The sequence below is a fragment of the Metarhizium album genome, assembly GCF_000804445.1.
Source record: "Metarhizium album ARSEF 1941 chromosome Unknown scaffold_28, whole genome shotgun sequence".
NCBI lineage: Eukaryota > Fungi > Ascomycota > Sordariomycetes > Hypocreales > Clavicipitaceae > Metarhizium > Metarhizium album.
Genome location: NW_024467602.1, coordinates 77,198 through 97,879, shown reverse-complemented (window position 1 = coordinate 97,879; position 20,682 = coordinate 77,198). Strand labels below are relative to the sequence as shown.

General features: G+C 53.4%; 6 protein-coding genes across 6 annotated transcripts; 4 read left to right on the top strand and 2 right to left on the bottom strand.

The window, feature by feature from the left end:
• Positions 1-941: 941 nt before the first annotated feature.
• MAM_07159 (uncharacterized protein) lies at positions 942-1,675 on the bottom strand (the record flags this gene model as incomplete). The annotated part of the gene is made up of 2 exons (XM_040825957.1): positions 942-1,231; positions 1,627-1,675. 2 exons carry the CDS (start codon positions 1,673-1,675, stop codon positions 942-944), a joined length of 339 nt encoding a protein of 112 aa, XP_040675998.1.
• A 2,428-nt stretch (positions 1,676-4,103) lies between these two features.
• On the top strand, positions 4,104-5,952 carry MAM_07158 (UV-endonuclease UVE-1; the record flags this gene model as incomplete). Its single annotated transcript, XM_040825956.1, has 2 exons — positions 4,104-4,523; positions 4,690-5,952. The coding sequence occupies 2 exons, from the start codon at positions 4,104-4,106 to the stop codon at positions 5,950-5,952; spliced, it is 1,683 nt and encodes a 560-aa protein (XP_040675997.1).
• A 627-nt stretch (positions 5,953-6,579) lies between these two features.
• Positions 6,580-8,156, top strand: MAM_07157 (SET domain protein; the record flags this gene model as incomplete). Its single annotated transcript, XM_040825955.1, has 4 exons — positions 6,580-6,709; positions 6,773-7,362; positions 7,415-7,648; positions 7,707-8,156. The coding sequence occupies 4 exons, from the start codon at positions 6,580-6,582 to the stop codon at positions 8,154-8,156; spliced, it is 1,404 nt and encodes a 467-aa protein (XP_040675996.1).
• A 2,150-nt stretch (positions 8,157-10,306) lies between these two features.
• Positions 10,307-11,400, top strand: MAM_07156 (uncharacterized protein; the record flags this gene model as incomplete). The annotated part of the gene is made up of 3 exons (XM_040825954.1): positions 10,307-10,336; positions 10,398-11,217; positions 11,270-11,400. 3 exons carry the CDS (start codon positions 10,307-10,309, stop codon positions 11,398-11,400), a joined length of 981 nt encoding a protein of 326 aa, XP_040675995.1.
• A 605-nt stretch (positions 11,401-12,005) lies between these two features.
• MAM_07155 (AP-1 complex subunit mu) lies at positions 12,006-13,552 on the bottom strand (the record flags this gene model as incomplete). Its single annotated transcript, XM_040825953.1, has 3 exons — positions 12,006-12,086; positions 12,208-13,305; positions 13,397-13,552. The coding sequence occupies 3 exons, from the start codon at positions 13,550-13,552 to the stop codon at positions 12,006-12,008; spliced, it is 1,335 nt and encodes a 444-aa protein (XP_040675994.1).
• A 3,470-nt stretch (positions 13,553-17,022) lies between these two features.
• Positions 17,023-18,793, top strand: MAM_07154 (clock controlled protein; the record flags this gene model as incomplete). The annotated part of the gene is made up of 2 exons (XM_040825952.1): positions 17,023-17,401; positions 17,481-18,793. The coding sequence occupies 2 exons, from the start codon at positions 17,023-17,025 to the stop codon at positions 18,791-18,793; spliced, it is 1,692 nt and encodes a 563-aa protein (XP_040675993.1).
• Between the last annotated feature and the right edge of the window lie 1,889 nt (positions 18,794-20,682).

Below are 20,682 nucleotides of genomic sequence, written 5' to 3'. Positions count from 1 at the left end.
ACACAGCCGTTGTTCACATAATATGTCAAAGGCCACACGAGCAGCAAACTCTAAGAAATTAAATTTCTCCGGCCCAAGGCAGCCCCTGCTGTGATGCTTAATAGTTGAACGCAATTAGTCACGATACTTCCCAGCGCCGTTCTTGGACGGTCTTCTGACTCTGTACGTAAATTTCGAGCCTGACACTGTGTCGTGGCTTGCGTACTGGGATCGGTTGGTCTTGGCGGACCGCGGATAACGAATAAGAATGTCGCGGGTGTTAGGACATTCCTGCCAAGGCATGTGGCGCGAGTTGATAAAAAGTAACCGTTAAGGGCCGGGCCATGGATGAGACCTGGTGTTGGAACTTGTGGGCCACCTTCTTCCGCCCTCTTGATGTTCAGTGGCCAAATTGTCGAATGATGGCTTTGCTTCTCGCATCAGGCCGTCTCCTCTGGAGCAAGTGAGGAGTTTTCACTTTATTACTCCGTAAGCGACTTTCCGTTTCGCAGCCCCAGAAACACCCGGCTAGTATACAGCTGCCATTGGGCCCCAGCCCCGATGAAACCAGTCTGCTTGTTGGGAGGTGATGAAGATTGTGGGGGTGAACGTTCGTATTCTCAAACTAAACAAAGCTGGGGGGTGGTTAGCACATGACTGGTGCTTAGGACTCGACTCGATACAAATGCCAACGAATGCGTGAGTATGGCTCTATCGTTATGTGGGAAAAGATCTTGTCAGTTGTTTTGTTCCAAGATGCGTCTTTGTGCACCTCACAATTTCGCAAGCCTTGCCATCTTTCTCGAGAGATAATTTCGTGCTTCTCTGTTACTACTGATCGACACGACTCTTTCTCGTGCGAAGCGCCGGAACCTCCTAGTGGTCGTCCACTCACAGCGTGTAAAGGGTGCTAACAAGTAGTCATTGCCACCCAGTGCTTTCACAGGAAACGAGTTCCCGCGTCATCCAAGCTGGCTAATGATGGTTGGATAGTCTTGAAGCACTATAACCGGACTCTTTAGAAGGTCGTGACCAAGCAAGTTTCCAAGGATGCCAGTTCTTATATTGTTGTTGTTATTGTCGTCGTCGTCGTCGTCGTCGTCGTCGTCGTCGTCGTCGTCGTCGTCGTTGTCGCTGTCGTTGTCGCGGCGAAGTAGTTCTTCCCGGAGGCACACAGACAGCTTGTCTTGATCGTTCTCACAGCATGAAATCTTGTTTTGCTTGGTTGAGGCGTCAAGTGAAGTCGTTAAAACTGCTCAGTCAGCGTTGGGGATGAACGTGGGTAGGTAGCGTTACATGACACACACAATTTTCATGTGCCACGGGTAGCATTTATACCAAGAACGCATGAACAAATTGGAGGACTTCAGGGATAGCCGGTGCAGGATCCAAATATGCCCAGTACCTTCAGTTCACGTTTGAATTTTTGGTTGGCGGTCTTGAAATGCGCAAAAAGAGAAGGAGCAGCCTTGTGACTGGTTGTTTCCGATTGCCGGCTGATGTCTCTTGGCTCTTGGTACGTAGGCAAGATTATTTTGGGAAAGAGCCAGGCGTTTCAAGGGCGCTTCGAAATACTGCTCATCACAAAAAATTTCCCTTTTGCAGCGCCCGAGTTCGCAAGTTCGGCGGCGGCAAGTGGCCACTTACTTTCACTTGCATGCACAGCATTCATGAGTCCCTCCTGCTGGCCAAACATATTGACAAATTGAGGCTGTTCAAGTGTTGACGGAGGGCGACATATCGGCGCCATTCCCTCCACTCCTCATCTCCCGCAAAATTCGCCATTGGTTTGCACCGGAGTACTTCCTTACAGGACCTATGTCATTATTGATAATTTTATATTTAATTTCGAAATGTCTGAAATTTTTCGCCTCTTCGCTTCCATCCGAAGAGACCTTGATGTGGCCTCCCAGGTCATGGTTGCCTTCCTCGTCGCAGTCCTGGTGGCAGTGATGCTGTGAGTCCATCCAAGCGTGCTAGCACTATCAATTTTCATCGTTACATGGCAGCCCTTGGGCGAAGACATCTGCTGATACTTTGACCAGTCTGTTCTGTGTCAACACGCTGTATCGCATGTAGGAGAAGCGTTGCCGGCGGCAGGAATGGCTACGCTCGCCAACAAGGGCCACGAACCTCCTAATAGCTCGTCGCGACCTTTGGCTTTGGGTACGTCGTATCCCAATTGACACATCAGCTGGTCGGCGTAGTGTTTACGCACGGAGCTTTAGTCAAGTGACGGGTGGGAAATGGTGAGCTTAAACCACTTCACACTTGTCGGATAAGGGTCTAACTTTGTGGGACCAATAAGCAAACTCTGTCATAAGTCTCTCGTATCCAAATCTCAACGTGTGGTTCGACGCTCACACAGTCAGTGGATCGGGACAAAGCCACAGGTACTAGGTTCCAGCATGTTGGGGCGTGACAAGGCGTATCCCACTGGGCGAAGCGAGGAAGAACAGTCGGCCACAGCTGTCCTTGAAGCGATTAACTTTGACAGCGAGGTTTCGCAACTGAACGTGTGCGGACACTTCTTCCACTCGGAGTGTTTAGCGAATTGGTGGCTGGAGTATCATACGCATTGTCCAGCTTGTGGGAAGGAGTACTGGGAGCCTGAGATCCCTTCAAAGCAAGTCATGGAGCGCGCCGCGCTAGGCGTTGATAAAGCCTACAACGGACCGGGCGCTTAATCTTGTTGCACAAACCTATCACTATTGGACGATGGAACGGAGTAGACGGGCGACGGGTTGCATTATAGTGACGCATAGCAAGGGAGCGCGGGTTTCTCGCATTGTTCATTGGGCTTGCCCGTACGTCTGCAGCGGTAGGATAATGCAAAATATATCAGCGTTGATTTCAACAGGAAGCCAGTCATGAACTACGGCAGAGGAGTTCGCCGCAATCGTAGCTTCAATAACTCGTGCAACGCCCCCCCTATTAAAAGGCTCGCTAGGACTCGCCATCTAAAAAAGATGAGGAAGTAAGTATGTATGCGTGTATGGCAGAGTGTTGTACCATTTCGGGAAAGCTGGAGAGCTGGGGCGCCGTTTCTGGATTTCCATTCGCCAAACTTCCCAAGCCCAGACATGTCAATTTTCGAGCGCACATACGGCTACTCCGTACTACAGTAAAGCAGGTTTATAACGATCCCCCCCTATAGCGATTCGGCACACACGCCTGGGCGTGAAGTACCTTTCCTATATGTTATATATATAAAAGCAACTTCTAACCTATAGCGATTTTTCTTAAAAATATTGCTTATTAATATATATAAGTTTATAATTATACACTACTTTACCCCCCCTAAAATCCCTTATTAGGCCTTATCAGGCCTTATCAGCCTTATCTTACTAACAAAAGTGGGGTTTTTCCTAAAAGAGTAGTTGCATCTTAACGATATCTTAACGATATAATCCCTGTAGTCTATAACGATGGAAATTTGCTCACGAAGGTTATCGTTATAGACCTGGTTTACTGTACGAAGGAGAGCACGGCAGATCACAGCAAGTGGGTCTATGACGGGCTGGTCCACGCCTCAAATCGTCGATGGCCATCGATCGTTGCCGCATGACTTCATCAAACCCGTCCCTGGTGCCATCGAGAAATCTTGCCGGCGATCGAGCACACGTCTTCGGCCACACGACCATGATGATGGCGTCTACTAATAAAGCGTTACAAGGAACTTCCAGCACCGTGGCATCCTCCGGGGAATAACCCGTGCTGGGGTTGGCATGACGCGCCTCGCCGACCTCCAACACCTTCCACAGCCCACGGAGCTCCATCTCCGGCCAAGGGAGCTCCGGCCAGGGAACGATGATATCATTGGCCGTTCCTACGTTTCCCGTCGCTGGGGTTTCTGAGCACTTGAGATCAAGGGACGTCCTGCCGTTGGCTCATGAACCAACCTGTCCGAACAAGGGCAAAAGGTCTGCCGTGTCCTAGACCTAGACAGTTCGCATTGCACCCTTTCCAGATAAACGTGTTCCTCCTCTTCCACAGTCAGGGCTCGCACTTCTCTCTACATGCCATCTATCAGCCTTCCAAGCATAGTGCAACACGCCTGTCGAAGCCTTTTTCCGGCTGCACTTTTACTCACCGACGTAATCTTGGTCTCGCGTGTTGCAGTCATGCCACTTAAGAGAAAGCACAGCGAGACACACACGACCCTTCCCCGAGCAGAAGCACCCAGACGGCGAAGCACTCGGCGCGTCAAGGACGAAGATGGCGCCCAAGTCGGCATCAATCAAAGCAGGACCAAGAGCGCTGATGGGTTGAGCTCAAAGGAGAATGTAGAGCGTGCAATGCACAACCTCTGGGAAATGGATAACAAGCTATTGGACGAAGCGAAAAGGCAGCGACTTGCCATTGAGGCCTCCAACTTGGAGGCTCTGGCCGCAAAAGAAGACGAGGCATACGGCGGCCGGGACGTCACGAAAGGTTCGACAGAGTATATGGACACGGTAGCTCAGTCAACTGGAACCACGCAGGGACTGCGGAACGAAAGTGAAGTAGAGTGTGCGGAAGAGGCGCCTTTGCTAGAGAACGAGGTGGGTGAAAGAGGAGCCAAACGTCCGCCTCCCGTAAATAGTGATCAGTTGCCTTTACCGTGGAAAGGACGACTCGGATATGTGAGCATCCCCATCTCGTTGCATAGTTATCAGCTCGGATGGGCCTAACCTCTGATTTCTGAGACGGTATGCTAATAATCTCCAGGCGTGTTTAAACACCTACCTGCGCACAGCAACGCCGCCAGTATTCTCCTCTAGAACATGCCGCATAAGCTCCATTCTCGAACACCGACATTCTCTTCAAGATCCAACACAGCCAGAGCACCCAACGAAAAATCGTCCTGATAAGTCACAGCCAGCCGACCCAAATCGAGGGTTGAAGTACGTGCAAGAAATCGGGCTTAACAACGCGCGAGATATTGTTAAAATGTTAAGATGGAACGACAAGTACGGAATAAAATTCATGAGATTAAGCAGCGAGATGTTCCCCTTTGCCAGTCATGCGGAGTATGGTTACAGATTGGCTTACGCATCTGAAGTCTTGGCCGCAGCTGGAAAAGTGGCCTCTGAGTTGGGGCATCGAGTTACTACGCATCCTGGTCAGTTCACGCAGATTGGCAGTCCGAAAAGAGACGTAATAGCCGCATCCGTCCGCGATTTGGAGTATCATAACGAAATGCTCTCGCGACTCTGTCTTTCAAAACAACTGGACAGGGACGCCGTGATGGTTCTACACATGGGCGGCGTGTACGGCGATAAGCAGGCGACCTTGGGTCGATTTCGCGAGAACTACCACAAGCTCTCAGAAGGAGTCAAAAGAAGACTGGTTTTGGAGAATGACGATGTATCATGGAGTGTACATGACTTGTTGCCCATTTGCGAAGAATTGAATATCCCCCTTGTACTTGACTTTCACCACCACAACATCATTTTCGATCCCAGCGTCAGAGAAGGAACGTTGGACATAATCAGCCTCTACGAACGAATCAAGGCAACATGGACCAGGAAGAATATCACACAGAAGATGCACTACAGCGAGCCGGTCGCGTCAGCTGTAACACCTCGCGACCGTCGCAAGCACTCAGCCCGGGTAAAGACTTTGCCGCCCTGCGCAACAGACATGGATTTGATGATTGAGGCAAAGGACAAAGAACAAGCCGTATTTGAACTCATGCGCACTTTTAAACTCCCGGGCTGGGATTTATTCAATGATATTGTTCCGCACGAGCGAACAGACGAGCCAAAGAGGGAAGCAACCCGAAAAACAAAGAGAACTGTGAATGGGAAATCGCAGGTGGATGGCACAACAGACACTGAGAATGAGGCTGCGGAGGATACCTTGAGCGCAGACGACGTGAGTATGGGCGGACCCGATAGGAGAGTGTATTGGCCGGAAGGTATGGAGGAGTGGCTGAAGCCAAAGAAACGAGAATTCAAGACTGGAACAAAGAATGGCCGCGACAAGTAGGACTTGCCTGTATTCTATACTGGACGAGTTGGTTCATTCGGGCTGAAGTCATTGGACGACCGGCGCAGGAAAAGGCAATGGTACCCGATGGCGGGATATGTACTGGTTTTCTTATCAACTACTGAGGCAGGAGCAATACTTTTCACCCAGACGTAGATCGCGAGAGCAAACATTTCGACGACGTCGCTGTGGATCAGGGTGTAAAATTCCTAGCTACCCTACACAAGATGGGGAAGAGGTTGGAGAAAATATGAAATAATCATTTCTTGAGCTTCTGTGTACAAGACCAATCGCCGTTCCTGCCCGATTTCAAACCAGCTATGATGTTGGAAACCACTAGCTATAGTTTGGTCGACAAGTCAGGTTTATTAGGTCCGCGACATGCAGGCAGTGGTGGTGCTGTCACCTGGGCTGTCAATCTCGGGTCCCCACATGAATAAAATCTTGGACTTGGCGAAAATCAACTTCCAAGTCGTCACCCCAACTGTACCGAGTACATTGACTCTGAGTGACCGTTCTACAGCTCCATTGCCCCAACATCTCTGCTACGACGTAGCAGACTGCAGATAACGTCCAAAAGTGGAGGAGGCATTTGAGGCGGTGGTGCTCCAGGCTGGCGGCTACGAAATGACATCAGAAGACTTCACAGCCAAGACGGCTGCCTTCATGCAGTGGTTCAAAGCGCTCCCCGGTGCTGCATTTTCAAATTCAATCGAGATTGCCGACCTGAGATGCCGCGATGCGGGCCGTGGCATAAGTCAGTCCATGGGGAATTGTATCGTGTTTGACCAGCATAACGGACTGACGTGAACGATGACAGTTGCGCTTGTCGATATTCCTGCTGATACAGCTCTTTTCACGATACCCCGACGTGCGATCATTGATTCCGATACATCATCCCTGAGAGAGAAGCTGCCGAATCTGTTTGAGAGTCAAGGTGATGAAGATGAGGAGCAGGCTCTCGACCCTTGGAGTGCGTTGATTCTCATAATGATGTATGAGGTCTTCTTGGGTGATCGATCCAAGTGGAAGCCATATATCGACGTCTTGCCGCTAGAATTCGACACTCCCATGTTTTGGTCCGAAGAGGAACTGTCGCATCTTCAAGCCAGCGCTACCGTGAACAAGATTGGCAAGGTTGTCGCAGAAGAAATGTTTCGCACGCGACTCATACCTGCCATCCGTGGTAATCCGTCTCTCTTCGTCAACAGCAGCGAGTGCAGTGACGACGATTTGATCAGACTAGCTCATCGCATGGGGAGCACCATCATGGCCTACGCTTTTGACTTGGAGAGTGAAGAGGCAGATGACGATGACGGGTCAGATGGCTGGGTTGAGGACCGAGAGGGCAAATCTATGATGGGCATGATTGCAATGGCGGATATCTTGAATGCGGATGCCGAATTCAACGTACGGAAGAGCAGTGAGTGCTTGGTGACGAGGTATTGCTAACCGCTTGCAGGCGCACGTCAACCACGGAGACGACGAGCTGACTGTCACTTCGATTCGCGATATCAAGGCGGGGGAGGAAATTCTCAACTACTACGGGCCTCATCCAAACTCCGAGCTGCTTCGTAGGTACGGTTACGTCACACAAAAGCATTCACGATATGATGTGGTGGAAATCCCTTGGGACGCGGTACAACATTCGCTCATGTCTGAGCTTGGTGTGCCACGAGATGTCATGGCCGAGACGGTAAGCGGGCTGGATTTCAACCTCCCGGCTTGAACAATGCAGCTGACGAGACCTGCAGATGGGTGAGATGGATCAAGACGACCTAGAGGATGTCTTTGTGCTCGAACGGGACTCTGGTGAGCCAAATCCCGACGGAACCTTCGCTGGCCCCGCGGTGGTAGATGGGATGCCTGCAGGTCTGAAGGAACAGCTCAAGTCGACACTCAAGCTGCTTCAGAAACTGGACAGAAATCTCATCTCAGATAAGAGAAAGAGAGATGACATATTGCGCTCCACAATGGCTGCGACACTACGTCTCCTTGCATCGCGGTACTCGACAACTGCCGCCGAGGATGAAGTCTTGTTGGCACAAGGCCATCTCAGTCGCCGCCAAAGGATGGCGATCCAGGTCAGACTGGGAGAGAAAAGGCTTATACAGGAAGCCTGTGATCATTTCTCAGAAAAGGCTTCGCAAGAGACACCTGAAACGGGCTTTACGGCAGCCAAGAAGGCAAAACGATCCGAATGAAGTCTCTGTCGACACACGACAGTCATGTAGCTGGGACGATAGAGCGTCAATGATGCTCGAACAGAACATTCTGGCTGTGTGGATAGTGTCCAGGGGAAACGATACAGACGACGCAGAGCACTTGTTTTGCGACTCGAGAGCTCCCACAACCTGCGTTACAAGGCGGTGGCTTTTGGATGTCCAGAGCGGGGGACGTTGGGCCCAAGACGGGCCAAATCACACAAAGTCAAGCCGCTTCATCCGCAGCCGGCCAATTCGTCGAGGCCAATATAAACAAGTCAGCCGTCGGGAACAGTCATCATAGCATTGGTGCAAAAGGACAAGTGGTTTCTGATGCCGTCTCCAACTTGTCTCAGTTCTATAAACAACCACTGAAATTCAAATCCCGATCAAGTTGGAAGTTCTTAGATCTCGATAATAGCCTCGGCAAGGAAACCAGCGCCATGTTCGCCACAGGGTTCAACGATGCGGACGGATGCGACTCTCAAATTTTATGAACGGGCCTGCCCCATCAAACGATCATGTGAGCTGTGACGAGTGATGCGCAAGTAATTCATGCGGTGAGCATGTAATTCTCTCCGACGGGTTGCCATGTCTGCGTCTAAATCGTGCCGAATTACGAAACCGGCCTCATTCGGAAGTCGCCGTGACGTTGGAGCAAGAGTGTCATGTTCCAGCGCATTTTCGGTGCAACAACAGCCATGTTGGTCGAGTTGCTATTCCGTCCGACGTCTTGCAATGGCGGCGAGCCCGCCCACCTTCGGGAATGAAGAACCTCGGCGCCGATTATCAGTGAATGGCTGATGAGGTCATGTTCATTCTATCCCGACCCCTCCGCGACGGAGTGTCTATTTCTTGTACCCCCCCTTGAGGGTTGCGGGTGGAATGAGGCTGAAATACAAGTGAATAAGGCTTGCTAGGCTGGTCTTGTTCTCCGAGGCAACTGACTTACTGAGATTCCACCTACTGCTGCAAGTTGCAAAGCGGCCATGTGTCTTCAAGGCGAATGAATGAATGCCCTTGTTTTCCGGAGACATGTCTGAGAAGAATCATCTGCAGGGCAGGGTTTGTTTTCATGAAACGACCTATTACTGGTACAACAGCACAACTTTGGTCAACATTAAGGTTGTTTCAGTTGGCCTTAATACAGCATTGGTGGATGAATTTTCCAAGAATAATCTGCGCGCCCGAAGGCGTTGAAAAAAGCCCGATTTTCCTCGCTACACAACTGTTGCGACAGCCACAAACGACCAAAACGTCTCGCCAACTCCGAAGACCTCCGCTCAAACTGTCTCGCGACCAAATCTTTATCATCTACATAACAAAGACATAATGTTAGCCCTGGGAATACGATTGTGACAGCAGCTTCACCGCAAGGCACCCGCGGCCGCCCAAGCCAAGCTGCCAGTTGCGTGGGATTGGGTGCCTACCGGATAGAATGCCTTTGTTTTCGGCCATGGGGCTTGAGCTATGGCTCCGTTGGAGAGAAATGATTTGGGCACGTCCACGTGGCATGCCATCCTCTCGGCAACGATACTCGGGGTCAGGGCTATCGCGTACACGAAACTGCCCTCGAAATGACCCCAAGATCGATCGGCCAGGACCGAGTTGGCGCATGAGTGACTACCGATTCCCCCCAGTCACACTACGTGATTGGCTTGCATAGTCTTGGTCACCATCGGGGATGACTCTGGGTCGCTCATGGGATGAGAGGATGATGTCCTCCCATGCCTCAATTCCTGCACCGTGGTTCTCAGCCTCGGCCTCGGTGACCTGTCCGCCCTGCTGGTGGTGAATATGGCGGTGCATGATACGGGTGCAGGAGGCATGCCAAACTTTTTTTTCATATCCCTGAAAACTGCTTCTGGATGACATGCTCTCAGAGACACACAACATGATGAGCCTAAGCTCGCCGATCCTAGCGGGTGTACTGTCTCGGGCAGCTAAATCATGAGTATGAGAGCATACCGAAAAGACGCGTTACGATGATGAGGCCATGGGGACGAGCAACTCAAGGTCCGTTTTCTTATAAATGGCGAGAGGACAACCGCAATGACGAGCAACGAAGTCCTGGTTCAAACACAATCAACTCGCCATTCCGTCCACAAATCTACCTACGAGCTTCACACAGGCTTTTTCTGCAAACCGCAATGTCCGACATGCACCACGATCGTGATCGTGTAAGTGACGGACATGTCGACGTCTCGACATGCCATCAACTGACACTGACACCCCCCTTAGTCCAGCAAACACAAGCATCATAAAAGCAGCAAGTCCAGCAAGCCCAGGACTTTGGAGAGCAGCAACAGCGGACGCGTTTTGCCCAGAAACGGAGATGTGAGCTTCCTGTTCGTCGTGACTGAGCTCGAGGTCAACTTTCATCTCGATCGACCCGGTCTTGACAATGGCATCCGAAGGGATGAATGGCTCAACGTCTTGCCCCCCAACGACCCAGCACTCTACGCCCCAGAAACCCCCCAACACGTCAGCCGGGTCATGAGGTTTCGAAGCGGCCAAGTCACGCCCGCCGGACCAGCTTACTACTGGGCCCGCGCAGCACAGTCTGGTGAGGGCTACATTGCCATGGCGGCCGGGGGGACTGAGTATGCCCTCCGAAAGTACAAGTCTGCGTCCGTCTTCTCCTGCAACCCCTCGCTGCCGATCATCACTCTCGAAGGCGACGCGAGGACCGACACCGATCCCGACTTCAACGTCCTGCAGTTCCTCCACCGACACGACGACGAGCGGCTCAGCAACGGCGTCTCGCTGGCCAGCTTCTCCGTCGACCACTCGCCGTCCGCCGACCCCCCTCCCGTCAAGTTCGTCGCAGGCCGCCATGCCAGCTGGATCCCGAGCCTGGTCCCCGAAATCTGCCGCAATCCCTACCGGGTAGTCCAGTCTCTCGGGCTAGGCGGCGAGCTCCCGATTGTCATCGGTCTCATGGCGTTCCACGCCTCTCGCGACGACGGCCGAACCGTCGAGCACGTCTTCCTCGGACGCGAAGGAGACGGCGGCTTTTGGAGAAACTACCGCTGGCTAGGCACCTCGCCACCTCCTGGCTGTATGCCCTCCCCCCGTGCTCGCTCGCATCGACACTGACACTCGTCGCAAAGACCCGAATTCAGAGCAGGAAAGCCCCCGCGGCTACCTGGTGCACATCTGTCTTGATCCCGAGAACCAGCCCGGCTCTACATTCGACTCTCTCGCCACGCTTGAGTGGGCAGGTATTCTTGTCCAGGGCTAGTCGAAACGGCCCCAAGCAAGGCCATCAAGTCTCGGGACTCCAGGGACAATCTCCGCCCCAGAGAGATGGAATCCATTCCCTCCGTCTTGTTTTGCGTCTCGTTTCCCCCCGTCCTGCTATTATCCCAGATGAATACTGTGTCAGGAACACGAGCCCCCCGTTTCGTCTTTGACCAAAGTCTCATTCGTGTCGGGAACACAAGCCGCTCGCTCGCTTCATTTGTTCGCTGCCAGCCAGGGCAAGGGGACAAGACAAGGCTGAGCGAGCACCGCGGCACGAGGAACCCGTTTTTGAACGGTTGAAAGTTCTGAAAAAAATAAAAAATAAATTTACAATGGATGCAATGAAGTGGTTGTTCTTGAAATTTTTATTCTTCTAGTCTTGCTCAATACTCGATTGAACTGATGTTACTTGTGAAGCCTGGCTCTGCTCCTTGATGCGAATGACCCCTCTGCACGTTTGACGACGCTGGTGACGTGGTAGTAGATGCGCGTGCGCATGTCACCGCGGCTCTCAAAGACTTTTCGGCCCGCGCTCTCTTGTCGCAGGTTGTGTTGTGCGGAATTACGTGGTGTGTGCGGCTGCCCTGCCCGTTGCGTCGAGACTCAGACGGCGTCTGGTAGTCGGACAGCAATGTCGCCCGATTGAGTAATGTACCTGACCCATGGCAGGGACGGGTATTGTAGCTGAAGAGTGTGAGTAGTGTACGTCGTCAAGTCGTCCAAGGAGGGGTTGATGTGACGGGACGAGGTGGAAGAAAAAGCTCCGCGGAAAGCCGGGAGGGGGGGAGGGGGGGAGAACAAGTACCTTTGGCTCTGTAATCTTCAAATACCGCACCTGGATGCCGCTCGTGGTAAAGTAGGGAATCTCAAACTTGACCTGGATGGGCCTCTTGGCGCCCTTGCCCATGCCGCCGACGCCGCCCATGCTGCCGCCGAAGCCGCCCGTCATGCCGCCGCCGTGCTCGTCGTCGCCCCTGACACTCGGGAGACCGAGCTCGGCGCGCATGAGGAACTCCTTCTGGCCGCCAAACTGCTTGACCTTCCAGACGATGGCGCTCTGCTCGGGGGCGTAGTGCACGGAGCCAATGTTCGTCCGGAAGCGCGGGGAGTCGGCGTCGTCGGGGACGGGGACGATGATCTCGACGTTGTTGGCGGTGCTGCGGCGCTTGAACTGCGCGCGGGCCTTGAGCATGTACTCGATGCGGGAGCCCGAGTGGGACTCGACGACGCACTCGATCCAGATGAGCGGCTTGACCTGCGTGTTGAGGCGGTACGACATGAGCTCGAACTCGCCGTCCGGGGGGATGAAGGAGATTGTGCGGTCGTTTTCGAAGCGGGCCAGGCGCACGCACTGGTGGAACTTGACGTCCTCCATCTCAATGGCCTTGCCGCGCGTGGTGCGGCCCGTCGTCTCGAACATGACCTTGTCGTTGAGGCCGAGGCGCAGCTCGGGCATGCCGCTGAGGTAGCACTTCATCTTGATGGCGCCGAGGATCTCGCTGCGCAGCACGTTGCCGTCGGAGCTGACGAGCAGGTTGAGGCTCTCGACGACGTCGAGGAACACCTCGTTCTTGCGGTACCGTATGCCCTCGGAGCGCCACGACACGGCGTTGGTGACGGCGATGGGCGGCCGCGCCTGCACCTCCAGCTTGTGCGACTCCTGCGTGATGTACTCCTGGAGGATCTTGGACTCGGTCGTCTGCGGGTAGCCAAAGTCCATCATCTCGTCGAGCAGTTCGTAGATGATGACGAAGTTGTCGCGGATGGATTCTTCCTCGAGCGCCTTGAAGTACTCGGTGAAGACCTCGACAATTTTGTGCAGAAAGAGAAGGATTTCGGCGGCGTTGGTGTTGCGCTTCGTCAGGGCGAGGAGGTAGAGGTTGTTGTGGCGGATGTAGAGGTACTGTTGCGTATTTGAGTCAGAGAAGGATGGCGTGGGCGTGGGACTTTGGCCATTTCGCCATTTTCCCTTGGAAAAGGAAAGGGTGACATACATTGATGCCTTCGTGGGAGAAGCAGGGCGGCACAGCGGATGATTCTTCTTCGGCTTCGGATAGGAGGACGGGGAACTTCTCCACGGCTGACATGGGGATGTCACCTCTGTAGTTGCGGGCGAGGAGCGTCTGTTGCGGTGACGGGGTTAGCCGCATCACGACCTTCTCTTCTCTCCTCTTGTCTTGGCTGCATGGCGAATGCATTGGCTCGAGCGACAGGAAATACCTTGCCCTTGAGATCTAGAAAAAACAATGCCGAGGCCATGACTGCGTCTGGCTTTCCCGAGCTTCGACGCGGCGAGGGAGAGACGCCGGCCAGCGAGGGGAACGGGTCGAATCAATTGGCGCGCGGGCCAAGGGAAATATCGTCGAGGAATTCTGCAAGAGCCGTTTCGTCATGTGTTTCGTGTCACAGGCATCCGACTAGAGGGGGTAGTGGAAGCGGTCTCAGCAACGAGCCGTCAGGGCCGTGATATGGCGAAATCTGGAGATGAGCATCGTATCGTCTCATGTGTCTTCCCAAGGTCGCCCGTCCACCCGTCCAGCTCAGTCACTCACTTGGGACTACAGATATGTTGATTGGCCGGCGAAACTCCGGTGAATCTCGCCCTCGAACAATTTCCAGCGTGTTTTGCTGGGCCCCGGTCACGTGTCGAGAGATGGATCCCGCCAATTCGTCCACTTTTAAAAATTACCAAATGCCTTGACCCGCGCTTTGATTCTTCTGTCCTTCTCACCAACGCGTCCGTTAGACAGTGCAGCCCGTCCTTCAGCCCGTGCTCGACACAACATTCTGTTTTGTCCATCTGCGTGGTCGTGGGCGGATGCTGCGATTTGGTGGCGCGGAGAGGGATATGTTTTTCTGGTTCCATTAAGAGCTGCTCGGGCACTTAGCTTTACCGTGGCTTGGGCGGCGTCAGAGGAGCCAGACATCAATCATGACTACTTGACCATGAATGCCATGGTCGTCCATCTCCAAATCGTACTGATCAGCTCGCGAGCCTGCTGCTATTCGCGGCCATTTCTGGCCTCGCGGAACGTGACCTGGTGACCCCCATCTCACATGACCGAGTTTAATCTTTTCACACCCAGCCCGCCAGTATCATCGCAAAGTCTCGGTTCGTGATATGTGGAAAAGGAACATGCGACTTTTCACTCCATCTTGGGTCACTTAATAATGATGGCCGACTCGAGCACGAGACCGCCTACAGGAATGGCTATGAGCAACAATGACATCTTCTCTGGGCACGTCAATGTGAAACGTGGTGACTTTGGAAAACCCATCTCGGGCATGGATGGGATAGCATTCGGAAACACCGTGGAGAGTCAGTCGGTGGAGACATTGTTGGCATGGGAGAAGGGTCAAGGTCAACCGACCCTAGATTCTCTTCGTCTCCGTTCGCGTTCTTTCTTGAGTCTTTCTCACGTGCTTACCGTTCCCTCTTTTCCCACTCTTCTTCAAAAATTCCGTAGACGAAAGCTGCCCGGAACATTCTCATGTACATTCAGTACAACTCTAGACTGAAGGTAGTCGGCAAGCATTCTCACATCACGGACAAACGTCAGTAGTGTTTTCCTTCACAAACACGGCAGTGGGATCCTGCAAGTACAACAAGGCCTGGTTCACATGAGACACCCCGTAGGACCATGGCGAAATGCTGTATTCGAGAGGTGAGGTTAGGGAATAAGACGCAAAATATTATGGATGCATGGTTAAGCTTCGCTACAAGGCCGGCCGGCAGCAAGCTAGATAAGATACCCAGTGCAATGGAACTGTAAACTCTGGCTAATGGCGTGTCTGGCAATCAGGACAGGTAGGTCAAGTGAGTTCATTCTTGCCGTCGGCAGCTCGTGATGGTCAATCGGTAAGTCGCCCCTGGTTCAGCTGGCAACCACGCAAGGCACGTCGAGTCAAGCAAAAAAAGAATCGAGCGTCCTTCCTATTGGCTTTGCAGCGCTATAGCCTGGTATCACAAGCGGGGCATTTTGTAGTTGGACGCTACTACGGAGTAGCGCTTCTGGGGTTTGAATGGAAATTTGTATTGTGGCACGGGGAGCTGTTGCATGTGATTTCTCCACCAGACTTGCGAGCACGTGCAAACCAATGAACAGACGGGTGTCAGGAATACGAGGGGCGTCGTTTCCCACAACCCAGTGCCGCACGGCGCGAGGGGCAGTCAGGGGCGAAGTATTGTTTGACGACGTCGAAAATGAAAGTCTTTGTCGACACAGGTAGCGAGACTGAGACGGGGGGCTTCTTGGCCCTGGAAGACTTCTGGTCGTTGGCAGGACTACCCAAACGTGTTTATGAGGAGCATGCAGATGTCAAACTCCACACCACCCCGTCATTTCAGAGGGTTGACGCCACTTACTGGTAAACAGCACATGGCAAAAGCAGCTGAATTCTCACCACAGCGCGACAGGGGACGGCGGGCAACATGTTCCCGAACTCCCGTCGGAGTTCGGGAGCCTCCACGCCGCCACCACGTCGCTGCGAAGGTCATTCATTAACGTGAAAGTTCCGAGTGTTGAGGATTCGGCACGAGGCTGTTGGCAATGGTTGCCGGACGCCAAGTCTTGATGCTGATGATGTCGCCGGGCGTGGAGAAACAGAGTCGGCCGATTGGAATGGAGTAAGGAGCAAAGAGCAAAGAGCGAAAAGACGCGTCAGAGAACCCGTCGACAACATCCGCTGTTGCCGTGCAGTGGCAAAGCAAGGAAGGAGCGGCAGGCCAAGCATTGCTGCAATGAAAGAGTCCATGCGAACGTAACGTGTTAAGTACGTAGCACTTTGCCGCGACGGCGAGACCAGTGTCAATGCTCCGGACACTGACTGGCACGGTGCATTTTTTGCCATTACTATTACTACTACTCGTCTTTGGCGGTCAATTTTGTTGGGGCACATTGACTCGGACAAGAAGCAAAAAACGACACGACCAACCGACCGCCACAAAAAAAAAAAAAAAAAAAAAAAAAGGGCCCCAGCGGCAGGAAACAATGAAGAGAACAAAAGGGCCTGGTGCTGGGCCTAGGCCGAATGGGGCTCCAGCGCTCGCACCGACAGACGGGCCAGTCGACGCCCAGTGCTCGCAAGCGTGACGAAGGGCAGAGAGAGGGAGGGTCCTGGACTTCTGCCCCAGGCCGCTGGTGTGGCCGCTGGTGTGGCCGCTGGCGTTGACTGGTGGTGCTGTGCAATCACATGCTCGCGCGCCCCCGCCCGGACCACCGCCATGCCTGGAACCGCCGCCTCCCAGCGAGACTGTTGCTTGCTTTGTTTCACAAGGCCCTCCCACCCCGGGCTGCCTCTACGACCCAGCAAATCTTCATCCTCGTTCGGCGTCCACGAGCCACTCCCGCCGCTCCTCGCATTGCTCGCTTCGCCCTCCCCCAGCCACCTGGCCTTTAAAAACACCAGACGAAATCTGCTTGTCGACGGACTCTCCTCTAGTGTGCAATTCCGGTCGAAAAGGCGACTTCGGTGCGTTGACCGTTGACCCTTGACATAATCGCGAACCCATCGAGTCTCGCGCGTGGTCCCGACTGCTCCTCCAGCAGCAATCCTTTCATCATCGCGACTTCAAACCACGGTCCCGAGTCTGCATTCTGGCCCAGGTGCCGCCGCCTCAATGCAGTTCTCACCCCCTCCCGATGTCGATGCTCTGTCTATAAAGCTTCCTCCGTTAAATCATCACGACAACGACAAGATTCTCCCGTCGCTAAGCAGCGTGACTGGTGTCTATGGTTTCAGGGGCGATCCTTTGCTCGACCACCAAAACTTGCCTCCGCAACCACCACACTGGCCTCCTCTGAATGGCCCTCTGGCCTTTCGCCAATCGCCCAGCGCTTCCGCCCACAGGGCCGACAGCCCAGCTACCATGGACCTCGATGGCAGCAACAGCGTAGCCAGCGCGCCGTCACCAGATCGCCATAGCTCCAGTAATAGCTTGAATCTGGACGATCCAGATGTTCGGATAGCGGCAGAAGCGCTTGGCGATCTCCGAGCAGGTATGCTCTCTCGACTTACCACTGTCAAGTCTTTGCCCTTGACATTTCCGTGTGCCCGTACTGACATCGACTCTTGCAGACTTCGTCTCGTCGCCGCCAGATACGGCTAGCCTGGCCCCGATGAGCCCAACGATGAATAGCCACCATCAAACGCCGTCCCTCCAATCCAAATCACCTCAGCCCGAGCCATTGTTGTCCCTGCTTACCACTGCCCATCCTCTGGTGGCAAGCACGATTGGGGGAGCCAGTTCTGCGTACGGGGGGGCCAAGAATTTCTCTCCATGCTTCAAGTCCAGTGCCGAATACGTTGAAGGCTACCTGACGCCGCTTGCCAAAACGGTAAACTCGGTTGGCCGAGCCACGGGCGTTGAAGGCGGTGTACGTTGGTTTCTTGGCAACAGACGTCAGCATAACTCTGCCGATTCCGACACCAATGGCAACTCCAAGAAGCGACGAAAGGTTACTGATGGAGGTCATGGGGCCAACAAAAAGAGCAGAGATGTGTTGAATGGTGATGCTGAAACGTCCCCGCCTACACCGAAAAGCGAAAGGAGACTGTCGTCGGCCAGCACCGTGGATACTCTGCCAGCCTACGACGAAATGAGGTCGCCCGCCTACACCGAGACCGAGGCTGGGCCACAACAACCGCCGCGGTCCACCCCCTCCAATACGTCCTGGCAATCTCGCCTCATCATGTCGACTTCGGGATTGAGCGTTGCGATGAGTGCCGAGAGTCTGAGAAGCTTGAAGTATTGTCTCAAGTGGCTTCGCTGGACAAATGATCACATGAGCCAGGTAATTGGCAACTTGAAGACTACGTTGGAGGAATACGAGAAGATTGTCCAACCGCAACACGAAGACTCGGAAGCTAGCAAATCACAAAAGTCCGCCGACAGGCAGGACAACGCTGACGGTCAAACCACTGGTCAAACGCCAGAGCAAGCCCGCACCGAACTGACCAACAAGATCAATACGCTCAAGGTTGATGTTCTGAAAACCCTCCAGGAAACTATCAATACTGTATCCAAGTATGCTGGTGGCGCCTTACCCGAGAACGCCCGCATTCTTGTTCGCCGCCATCTCACGAGTCTACCTCAACGCTTTCGATTAGCCAGCATGTCAGACACATCATCCGATGCCGGTGACAAGGACAGCGACTCGGCGGTGCGCGAAGGTGCTCAAAAGGTTTTGGTCTTGGCCAAGGAAGGCCTTGATATGGTGACGCAGATCACCGGTGTCTTGGATGGCACCATTGTCAGTGCTGAGCAATGGTGTGAACGAATGGGGAAGCGACGACGACCTACGAATGACAGCGATCAGCTCGAATTGCCTCGATTCGAGTCGCCAGCCAGCATTGTTGAGACTCATGATGATGTGAAAATGGCTCGTTAAATGGAAGCAACCATGGAAAAGCCTCATTAAAAGCAGAATAATTATGTGACGGGAAAACGAAAAGACTCTGATGAAACTTGGTCAAACAGAAGAGGGGGTTCAAAGGCTGGCTGGGGAAAACGTTGCATGCGGCTGAGGACCTTTCATTGACTGGCTCAGGAGGGGGGAAAGTGTTGTGGCAGCTGGGGCTCGCTCGTCTTGCAGAATGTGGCGAGAGCGTACAGGTCCTGCTTTGAAAGACTTCCATGAATCACGGGAAGCACAGCGTCAAGCATCTGAATTTCTCTCTTTTCTTTCTCTTCATCTTTCTCTTTCTGGCAAAAGGGCTCCCTAATTTGTTGATGATACCTACCACATGACACGGGCGACGAGACGTTGAGAAAACTCATTCGCCCCAGCCCCTGGAGCAGGGGATAGGGTGCAGCGAAATGCGAAAGATTCGCAGGCGTACCATTTTCTTGTCTATGTATTCGTCATAAGTACCATGCATTTTCCCCTTTTCTATGTAATTAGCGGCGCTATGGTGTTCGGGAGAGACCCGAACAGCTTGGAATTGCACAGTACAGCAACTCACGAATTGATTGGTCGTGTTGAGCACGTTGGTGCACCGTGATGTGGCGGCACAATATGGACAGGGAAACGCTGATTGGCATAACTACTGCATCGTGGCGTCGTATAGCTCTCGAAATCGCGAAATCGGGCATGTACGGAATAGCCGCCACGCATCCCCGGCGCTCCTTTAACGCATTGTCGTGCGGACTTCAAAGCCTCCAACACGAGTAGACGCAAGAGACGCAGGCTCGAGATAGACATGGTCGGTAGGTAGGTACATGTTGTAAAGCTCGACATTCTGTCTGTTGTTATCGCCTCGCCACCGTCTTCCAGATATCTCGACTCGCCCCTCACCCCGGGCCGAGAGCAGGAGTAGGTGCCCCCTTTTCAACGCAGTCAATAAAGGTCATGATTCGAACGGCGACGAGGTACACGCTTCGCGCAGCCCGTCAGGAGTTCCTATTTTGGTGGAAATCCGTCCCGTCCGGCTGATGCATCCCTTCATCTTCATGTCTCCGAACGCGCGGGCCACTTTGGTTTTGTAAGCGTCGTACTCAGCAGCCGCTGGCGCTCTGTGATGAAGAGGACGAACTTTCAACACAAGGCCAGGCCTCTTGTTTGCTTGGTTTCCGCCACCGACTGCCTCTAGTAGATTCCATGGCCGTCATGTCACTACTGCTGTAGTCTGGCCGCGGCGTGAAAAGAGGGATTGAAGACGGGACGGTTCGCTCCCTTGTTGGTAACTGGATTTCGAGCTGGGTCTTACCCTGGCGAATTGGGACGGATGAGACAGTTCCGCTAGCCTGATCATGATATCATGGCGGTGGTCAATCGAGGTTTCGAGGTAATGCCTGGTTCGTCTGCTGTGTGTTGATGCGGAGGAGCAACCGGCCTCGTCGGGGCACAGCACCGGTGGAAGTTGAGAGCCGTCTACTTGAGCCAGAAAGGAAATGCGGTGCTCATACCGTTCCGCCATGCTTGACTTCTTGTCAATATAGAGACGTGGGTATCGAGCTGTGCGATTCAAGCTTGCCTGTGGGACTTTACACCAGTTGAATGGATTGCAGGGCCGGCATCGTCGGGAAGAATCTGTTGCCGCCGCGAGGTATCATGCTGACACGCAGCCAGCCGAGACGGCCGTAACGGATGGCTGGAATATCGGCAATCGGTTGGACTTGAAGCTGCCTCAAAGCATGGTTCGGCACCCGTTGAAGACTGCAGCGGAAGTTGACCTGCAGACGTCGCGCACCGCGACGCTCTTAAAGCCAAGCGAGCGTGCAAGAGGCCACCGGCTTGATAATATCCGAGTATATTCGTGCATACTGTAGTATTCGCCT